This window comes from Pelophylax lessonae (genome assembly GCF_965119305.1).
Source record: "Pelophylax lessonae genome assembly, chromosome: 12".
Classification (NCBI taxonomy): domain Eukaryota; kingdom Metazoa; phylum Chordata; class Amphibia; order Anura; family Ranidae; genus Pelophylax; species Pelophylax lessonae.
This window is the reverse complement of record NC_138779.1, coordinates 201,173,109-201,183,753: the sequence shown is the minus strand read 5'-3', so window position 1 is coordinate 201,183,753 and position 10,645 is coordinate 201,173,109. Positions and strand designations below refer to the sequence as shown.

General features: G+C 39.8%; 1 protein-coding gene across 1 annotated transcript; it reads left to right on the top strand.

Moving 5' to 3' along the window:
* LOC309568182 (chemerin-like receptor 1) lies at positions 1-9,958 on the top strand. The gene is made up of 2 exons (XM_082273819.1): positions 1-44; positions 8,609-9,958. The coding sequence occupies exon 2, from the start codon at positions 8,655-8,657 to the stop codon at positions 9,726-9,728; it is 1,074 nt and encodes a 357-aa protein (XP_082129945.1). The 5' UTR covers positions 1-44; positions 8,609-8,654; the 3' UTR covers positions 9,729-9,958.
* The last annotated feature ends 687 nt before the right edge of the window (positions 9,959-10,645 follow it).

Sequence of the window (10,645 nt, the reverse complement as noted above, 5' to 3'; positions counted from 1 at the left end):
CAGAGACGGATCCAGAGAGGAACTAAAGGAGTAGGAAAGTTCAAGTAAGTATCCGATTCACATATATAGTATATTTTTGGTTTTGTGTGAAAAAAGTTTGCTAGGAGGTTCTCAACCGAATAGTAACTAGTGACACATGGCTGAGTGTGCTTGATTTACTAAAACTGGAGAGTGCAAAACCATGTGCAGCTGTGCATGGTAGCCAATCAGCTTCTAACTTCAGTTTGTTTAATTAACCACTTAAGCCCCGGAAGATTTTACCCCCTTCCTGACCAGGGTTTTTTTTGTGATTTTTTACTGCGTGACTTTAACGGACAATTGCGCGGTCGTGCGACGCTGTACCTAAGCGAATTTGACGTCCTTTTTTTCCCACAAACAGATCTTTCTTTTGGTGGTATTTGATCACCTGTGAGATTTTTTGATCATGCGCTATAAACAAAAAAAGAGCGACAATTTTGCAAAAATAACAATATTTTTCACATTTTTTCATATGAAATTCCCCCCAAAAAATGTAAAAATCAACATTTTTTAAAATTTTCGGCCAATTTGTTTTATGCTACATATGTTTGGTAAAAAAAATTGCAAAAAAATTGCAAAAAGCGTATTTTGCTTGGTTTGGTGTTTTTTTTTTTAACGAGTAATGGCGGCGATCTGCGATTTTTTTTTTGCGGGACTGCGACATTGCGGCGGACAGATTGGACCCTTGACTGACATTTTTGACACTTTTGGGGTTACCAGTGACATTACTACAGTAATCAGTGCTATACATATGCACTGTTACTGCAAAAATGACACTGGCACGGAAGGGGTTAACTGTATTGGAGAGGGAGGGGTTAAGTGTGTCCCTAGGGGCGTGCTTCTAACTGTGATGGGACATGGCTACTAGTGTAAAAACAGAGATCAACTGTCCTACATAGTAGAACCGTCTGATCTCCATTTTTACACAGGGGAGAATGACAGGCGGCTTGTTTACATTAGCCGCCTGCCTTTCTCCCCTCCCGCCGAACGATCGCGAGTGACCGGCGGACATCGGGTCCGCCGGTCACACGCACTGACTTGTCTGTGAACGAGCCGGGGCAGACGTGCGCCTCAGCGGGCACGAGCTCGCCCGCTATTGGCTCACAAGCCAGTGACAGGCTAGTGACGTACCCATACGTCACTTTGCCTGGTTGGGGCTGACCGCCGCAGTATATGTACTTGCGGCGGTCGGCAACCGGTTAAGCTTTGACATTTTTTTTTTTTTTAAAGCTGATTGGTTACCATGCATGGCTGCTCCAGATTTTGCACTCTCCTGCCTTAGTAAACCCATCCCAGTATTAATCAGGCAAACAGGGAATTGGTGATTTGTGAGCAGCCCTTATGTTTGGGACCCAAGACAGAGGACTCGGTTTGTAGTGGGCAATTTCTGCTTTTTAAAGTATATCTAAAGTCCAAATGTTTTTAAGTTTTGGAAAGTGTGGGGAAATGTTGAAATTCCTGTTGCATATTTATTGCTATCTGTGTCACTGCTGGGGAGATTCACCCTCTCAGCTTCCACTTAGGGTGGCCACCTGTCCGGGATTCACCCGGACAATCCGGGTCCATGACTCCCCCCTCTCTGCACAGACCGGAGAGGAGAGAGACAGCTGATCTGCTCCTCCTCCTCCCCCCTCTCATCCTGTGTCTGGCCACCCACATTCTAATTCCCGGCAATGCTGTGCTTCTCTCAGTGTTGTTCAAGGGAATGTGGGCAGGAAATCTGAAGCCCAGCAGCCGCAGCAACATCCTGGGTGGGAGATGCTATAGTCTGTGGTGAGTGAGCTCACCATCCATCCCCTGCCTCTGACTGACGTCTCCCTTCTCTATCCTGCCTCTGAATTTGTACACTAATGTAAGGGGGGGCTCTGATGTAAGAGGTGCTCTGCAGACTCTGATGTAAAGTGAGCAGAGACCCCTTACATTATAGTTCCCCTTACATCAGAGTCCACAGTGTTCCTCTTTACATCAAAGCCCCCCTCCCCCTAAATCAGGGTTCCCAGAGCACCCCTTACATCAGAGCTCCCCCTTACAGTGTAAGTGTAAATTCTGCAGACTCAGCTGTAAGGGGGAACTCTGCGGATTCAGATGTAAAGGGAGAAGTCTGCAGACTCTACTCTAAAGGGGGCTCTAGGAATCCTGATTAAAGGGGAATGCTGGGAACTATGATGTACAGTGAGGGAAAAAAAGTCCTTGATCCCCTGCTGATTTTGTACGTTTGCCTACTGACAAAGAAATGATCAGTCTATAATTTTAATAGTAGGTTTATTTTAAGAGTGAGCAACATAATAACAACACAAATATCCATAACAATGTATTTAAAAAAAGTTATAAATTAAATTGCATTATAATGAGTGAAATAAGTATTTGACCCCTTCACAAAACATGACTTAGTACTTGGTGGCAAAACCCTTGTTGGCAATCACAGAGGTCGGACGTATCGTGTAGTTGGCTACCAGGTTTGCACACATCTCAGGAGGGATTTTGTCCCCCTCCTCTTTGCAGAGCCTCTCCAAGTCATTAAGGTTTTGAGGCTGACGTTTGGTCACTCGAACCTTCAGCTCCCTCCACATATTTTCTATGGGATTAAGGTCTTGAGACTGGCTAGGCCACTCCAGAACCTTAATGTGCTTCTTCTTGAGCCACTCCTTTGTTGCCTTGGCCATGTGTTTTGGGTCATGGTCATGCTGGAATATCCCTTTAAGATTCAGTGCTCCTAATCTTAGCTCGTTGCCTGTACAGAAGACAGCTGGGAGCCAGAAATCTTGCTGATTGATAGGGGATCAAATACTTATTTCACTCATTAACCACTTGCCGACCAGTCACATTGACTGTACTGCGGCAAAGTGGTTCGTTATCGTCCAGCGACGTAGACCTACGTCGCTGGACTCCTCCCCCTGTTTTCTCGTCGGGGAATCTAGTTTGGAGATCCGCCCGCTTGTGTAAACAGAGCGGGCGGATCTCCTCAGTGACAAGGAGTGACAGATTGCAGTATTCAGCATAGCTGAACATCCGATCTGTCCTTGTGTCACTCAGTCACCTCCCCCCCCCCCACACGTTAGTAAGCACCAGGCATACATTAACCCCTCCCTCTCCAATAAAATTAACCCCTTACCTGCCAGTGTCATTTTTACAGTAACAGTGCATATATATAGCACTGATTACTGCAGTAATGTCACTTGTACCCCCAAAAGTGTCAAAAAATGTCAGTCAGGGTCCGATCTGTCTGCCGCAATGTCGCAGTCCCGCAAAGAAAAATCGCAGATCGCCGCCATTACTCGTTAAAAAAAAAACCCACCAAAAATGACAGAAATCTTTCCCTTACTTAGTAAACGCAATAACTTTTGCGCAAACCAATCAAAATACGCTTATTGTGATTTTTTTTTTACCAAACATAGGTAGCAGAAAACAAATTGGCCAAAAATTTAAAAAAATTTAGATTTTTACATTTTTTGGGGGAATTTCATATAAAATTTTTTTTAAAAATATTGTTATTTTTTGAAAATAAATGCTTTTTTTGTTTATAGCGCAAAAAGTAAAAATCGCACAGGTGATCAAATACCACCACAAGAAAGCTCTGTTTGTGGGAAAAAAAGGACGTAAATTTTGTTTGGGTACAAAGTCGCACGACTGCGCAATTGTTAGTTAAATTTGCACAGCGCCGAATCGCAAAAAGTGGCCTGGACGTAAGACAGCAAAATCCTCTGGTGGTAAAGTGGTTAAAATGCAAATCAATTTATAATTTTTTTGAAATGCGTTTTTCTGGATATTTTTGTTGTTATTCTGTCTCTCACTGTTAAATTAAACCCACCATTTAAATTGTAGACTAATCACTTCTGTCAGTGGGCAAAGTACGAAATCAGCAGGGGATCAAATACTTTTTTCCCGCGCTGTAAATGGGGCCTCAGGTTACCAGAGATACTTTTACATCGGAGTTCCTCTTTACACCAGAGTCTGCAGTGTTCCCCCTTACATCAGAATACCCTCCTTACATCAGAGTTCTCAGTTTCCTATTTAAATCAGAGTCCCCAGAGTTCTCCCTTACATCAGAGTCTGCAGAGTTTCCCCTTTACATCTGAATCTCCAGTGTTCTCCCTTACATCAGAGTCTGAAGAGTTCCCTCTTACAGTATAAGGAAACTCTGCGGATTCAAATGCAAAGGGGAACTCTGTGGATTCAGATGTAAAGGGAAAATTCTGCAGATTCAGATGTAAAGGGGAACTCTGTGGATTCAGATCTAAAGGGGAGCTCTGTGGGGGAGACTATTGTGACTAACTCTATATGATTTATTCACAAAATACATATATAGTGTATACTACAAAAGTAAAAAAACTGCTGTGCACTGGTAAAGTGTTTGGGTTTGACTTGAAGAAAAGGTGGCGACCCTACTTCCACTGGTGCCCATTGTCATTTAAAGAGACAATGATGGAAAATCCAAATTGTTACAGTTACCTAAAGAGGAATAGAGAAGACATTGGGGAAGATTTATTAAACTGTAGAGTGTAAAATGTGGTGCAGCTCTGCATAGAAACCAATCAGCTTCCAGTTTTCAAAGCTTGATTGAACAAGCGGAAGTTAGAAGCTGATTGGCTACCATGCGGATTGGCTGCACCCCATTTTACACTCTCCAGTTTTAGTAAATCAACCCCATTGTCAGATGGAGATACCCTTTTCCGGTGACAACTATCCAACAGGGAATTTGTCTTACTTTGCACAGATTTCCTGTTGCGTGGCTGGGTCTAGAACTCTTTTGGGTAGGCAGCAAAAAAAAAAGAAAACAAAAACTGGTAGAGCTTTAAACTCCTTCTTCTATACCAGTGGCAGCTGGTGCTCCATGGACCAAGTGTGACTCGGGGTTAGATTTTAGAGCCAAAAGCGGTAACCCCGAGTCACACTCGGGGTAGCGCTAGGAAGATCGCTGGATCCTGGTAGAGGTTTTACTTACCTTTTCTCCGGGATCCAGCGAAGAATGCGGGCGGTATGCAGCGGCGGAGCTTCCTCCCGATCGTCTGCGAGCCCCAGCTTCCATCTCCGGCGACGTGACGTCCGCCGGGGGGTGGAACCGGCGGCAAATTCGAATGTAAAACACACCAAACACACTGATACAATGCAAAATAATAACAAATCACATTACATTGCCCCCCAGTGCCCTTTCCTGCAGTTTTACTGTACTTTTTATGTAAATATATGTATATATATATATATATATATATATATATATATACACAGTATATATATATTTATATATATATATATATATATATATATATATATATATATGTATATATGTATATATATATATATATATATATATATGTATATATATATGTATATATATATATATATGTATATATATATATATATATACTGTATATATATATATATATATATATATATATATATATATATATATATATATATATATATATATATATATATATACATAATTCTTGTGAATGAGCAGCCCAAACCAACTGTATACATTATATATATATATATATATATATATATATATATAATTTATATTATATATTATATATATATAATATATGTATACATACATATATATATATATATATATATATATATATATATATATATATATATATATATATATATATATATAGTAAATGTATACAGTTGGTTTGGGCTGCTCATTCTCAAGAATTGCAAGCAAAATAATGGTACCGCTTTCAGCACCTAAAATCCAAAAGAATCATACCGCCAGGGAGGTTAAAGGCAACCGGAGTAAAAAAAAAATATGACCTATCGCTTGACCAGTCCCAGCTTTAAAAGTGTGTAATTTTTACTAACCCCCAGTATAATTGAGACATTTATTGAAGACCATTATTGTAAAAGAGATATTTTTTTAACTTTTGTTGTCCAATGTAAGGGGTATATATTTCATTTATTGCCAACATAAAGGGAGTTTTTTTTTTTTTTTTGACTGATCTTTCCTGACTTTTAATAAAAAAACATTAAATTTCGAGAGAAATAACTTGCATAAACTGTCCACTGTGTCATAATGTGGTATAATGATCAACAAACAAACATGGGTTAGGAAACATTACTTTTTTTTAGTATTGCAGTACTCTCTAAGGCAGTATTGTGTAGTAGGATTTTGGAAACTGGTAAATTGCCCCACAAACCACAAAAAAAAAGAGAAAAAAAAAGAGCTCTTCAGCATCCTCTATTCTAGTCTCCTAAACCCCCTTGTTTTCAAATAGGCTCCATTAGGGGAATGCTTGATGATTTCAACACTTAGCAAAACATTTATGGAATATTGAACCCTAGGAACTAAGATTGGGATGCCATTAAAGTTCTTGTGTCTAGAGACAGGTGTCCCAATACTTTTGATAATACAGTATATATACAGTATATATATATATATATATATATATATATATATATATATATATATATACTATATATATATATATATATATATATATATATACTATATATATATATATATATATATATATATATATATATATATATATATATATATATATATATATACAGTATATGCACACACATTTCAGGTTAATTTATTAAAGAAGTAGAAGCTGTTCACTTGAAAGAGTGAACACTGGTAAATAAGGAAAATCTATGTACACTTTAATTTCCCTACCATCATTTATTCTCTCTTGCACATGATTGGGACACTAGGCTATTACACATATAGGAGCTTAACTTCCTCTTCCAAAACCATAGTCTTTAGTTTAGAGATACCCCATCCCCTTCACAGCTATAACAGCTTCCTCCTTATCTGGAAAGTCCTTTCACATTACTTTGGATCATGTCTCTAGGAGTTTGTGAGGTCAGGTACTACTGCTGGATGAGAACATCTGGCTCAAAACTAGTGTTCCAACTCCTCCCAGTAGGGTTAAAATGTCGGTTCACCACCATTACAGAAAAAATGTAGAGGTGAACTAACATTAAATGCCCCCCCCCCCCCCGTTCAGTGTTGTACTTACCTCCAGGCTTCCTCCCTATCTGGATAGTCCTTTCACGTTACTTTGGATCGTGTCTCTAGGAGTTTGTGAGGTCAGGTACTATTGCTGGATAAGAACATCTGGCTCAAAACTAGTGTTCCAACTCCTCCCAATAGGGTTAAAATGTCGGTTCACCACCATTACAGAAAAAATGTAAAGGTGAACTAACATTAAACACCCCCCCCCCCCCATTCCCTGTTGTACTTACCTCCAGGCTTCCACCTTATCTGGAAAGTCTTTTCACATTACTTTGGATCGTGTCTCTAGGAGTTTGTGAGGTCAGGTACTACTGCTGGATGAGAACATCTGGCTCAAAACTAGTGTTCCAACTCCTCCCAGTAGGGTTAAAGTGTCGGTTCACCACCATTACAGAAAAAAATGTAGAGGTGAACTAACATTAAATGCCCCCCCCCCCCGTTCAGTGTTGTACTTACCTCCAGGCTTCCTCCCTATCTGGATAGTCCTTTCACGTTACTTTGGATCGTGTCTCTAGGAGTTTGTGAGGTCAGGTACTACTGCTGGATGAGAACATCTGGCTCAAAACTAGTGTTCCAACTCCTCCCAGTAGGGTTAAAGTGTTGGTTCACCACCATTACAGAAAAAATGTAAAGGTGAACTAACATTAAACACCCCCCCCCCATTCCTTGTTGTACTTACCTCCAGGCTTCCACCTTATCTGGAAAGTCCTTTCACATTACTTTGGATTGTGTCTCTAGGAGTTTGTGAGGTCAGGTACTATTGCTGGATGAGAACATCTGGCTCAAAACTGGTGTTCCAACCCATCCCAGTAGGGTTAAAGTGTTGGTTCACCACCATTACAGAAAAAAAGTAAAGGTGAACTAACATTAAACGCCCCCCCCCCCCTCCCTCCGGTTGTACTTCCCTTCAGGGTTGCTGGACCAAATTGATTCTGATTGGTAACTGCCGTCAAAAAAATCTAGTTTATTCTGGAAGCGTTGCACAGAGAAGGTTTGGAATGGCTGCAAGGGTGCTGACAGGTAAGCCACCCTAGTGTACTGGTTAGTACATCAGGCACCAGTGGGTGAGGAGGGTGTCTGGTGTTAATTCACCTTTACCTTTACAACTCTAGTTCATCCACTTCAAACTCATCAAACCATTTGTTTATGGGGCTGGATTTGCGCTGGGGGGGGGGGGGGGGTCATGCCCCTCATGCCCCACATTTATCTTCATTTTTGTCCTGTGCAAGTGAAAGCAGTAAGATGGATTCCCTCGTAGGCAGTCGTCATTGGAAAAAGTGCCTCCACTGGAAGATTTCCTCTTTATTCCTTTTTTTTGGTGACAACTCAAAATTTTGGATACCCAAGCATTTTCAGACATGATGGCATGGTCACCAGAGGGGAAAATCTCCAGTGGGGACACAGACAGCAATGCAAACCTTATATACAGGTATTATAGGCCTTCTCTACTCTAAATAAAACTACAAAATTTTGGGCTTTACATACATTTTAGAATTTGTTTTTTAAAAGTTTGCATTGTCCTATTTTCCAAGTGGACCACAGAACATATTTATTTTTTATTTTTGTACATGACCAAAAATAAGACTGAATTTTGAGCTTCAACATTTCTTTTTGCAGAATTTTTCAACCTCTAATCTGTCCTGGGAAAATTACGAATTTTACAATGAACTATCCAGTCTCCAATGCTACACTTAAAGAAGAGACCACGATCCCCTGGGCTTACCATAAATCTACCACTTACGATTATTCTGAAGAGTATGAAAGACTGGACCGTATAGCATTCCATCTTCGTGTTTTCTCCCTGGTGGTGTATTCTTTGGCTTTCCTACTAGGGACCACCGGGAATGGTCTGGTCATCTATTTCACCACTTTTGTAATGAAACGGACTGTCAATGTCGTGTGGTTTCTTAATTTAGCCATAGCTGATTTTATCTTCACGTTTTTTCTACCGTTGAACATTACCTATGCCTCTCTTAACGACCACTGGCCTTTTGGAAAATTAATGTGCAAGCTGAACAGCACGATTCTATTCATCAATATGTACGCCAGCATCTTCTTGCTCACCGTGATCAGCATTGATCGATTCATCTCCGTTGTGTTTCCCGTTTGGTGTCAGAATCACCGAACTCCAAAGTTGGCCTCTTTTGTAGCCTTGGCAGTATGGATCTTAGCATTTGTTTTCAGTTTACCTTATTTTATATTCCGAGATATAAACTATGTAATAAAAGATAAGTTTGCTTGCTATAACAACTTTAATGAGGATGAGGAAGTTGCCTATTTAACGCACAAGACTACAGTAACCATTAGATTTATCATCAGCTTTTTTATTCCTTTCACCATAATCATCTCATGCTATTCAGTAATTCTTTTGCGTATCCGAAGAAATCACATGACCACATCAAGCAAGCCTTTCAACGTTGCCCTAGCTGTTATCTTGTCATTCTTTGTCTGCTGGTTTCCCTACCACGTCTTCTCCTTTTTGGAGTTGCCTGCATATTATGGTGAATATAATGAGCAGCTTTACTTCATAGTTTATGTTGGAATGCCTATAACCACCAGTTTGGCCTTTCTAAACAGTTGTATCAACCCTATTGTCTACGTCTTTATGGGTCGGGATTTTAAAAAGAAATTCCAGAGCTCCCTCAGGTTAATATTTGAGAGAGCTTTCTCCGAGGAATCTGACCAAATAGACTCCAAGAACAAAACCAAATCAATGTCAGCTTCCCAACTGGTGTGAGACGGGAATACATTTTTGGAACCATACATACTATGAAGACCTTATCAGGTTTGAGGTGTTTTTCAGGACATGTTCAGGGCTATATTATTTTTTCCTAAGGCTTTATCATTTCCAGCAGATCATTTTATGACATTTGTCAAATACCGAAACTGCCAATTAATGAAGAAGATCATATCCTGTCTCTAACTAAAAAAAGCGAACAAACAACTGAGATTACAAGGACCAATAAAAATGTTGTGCATGCTGTTAGCTAATCTCTAAGAGAAGATGTTAGAATCTGAATCCAGGCAAACAGATGACATACTTATAAAGGAGCAGACTTAGAGGTCTTTTCCCTACCCAACCTTGTGACTGGACAGTGAACAGAGAAGCAGTAAACTGACGAGTTTGCCTCTCTGTCACTCTGCTCTCCCCACCTATCTGCATGTTCTTTGTTAGCACATGAGCACAATGGATCAGCTCCTTGTGTTGCATCTACAATTACCAGTCTGAGCTCTGCTATGCAATGGATTTTAAGAGGCTGCTGCCAAGTCAAGTTTAGGTGCTTGAGTTAAAAATTAGTAATGGTGTATTAATAAATGCATTAATTTTTTTCTTTAATATCTAACACGAATTCAGCTTTTAAAAAAAAAAAAAGTTATCACAGATATATTTAATATATTAAAGTTCCTTCTTTTCAGTTTTGATTAATTAAAAAAAAAAAAAAAAAAGAAAATACAATCTGCATTCTATATACCCCTAACCTATACATATACAAATACAGAGGATGCCATTGGTGACCTTCTTCTGGTAAATAATCAGATTTTTGAATGTGAAATTCCTCTCCTCCTCTGGGAGTGCCTAATTACTCTCCAGCCCCTCCCCCCCCACACTCTCCTCCCTAAATAACCTTTTATGCATCAGTCAGCAGAGGAGTG

What these genes read in the sequence shown, in the direction of transcription:
- LOC309568182 (XM_082273819.1), top strand. Translation starts at nt 8,655, where the DNA reads ATGAACTATCCAGTCTCCAATGCTACACTTAAAGAAGAGACCACGATC.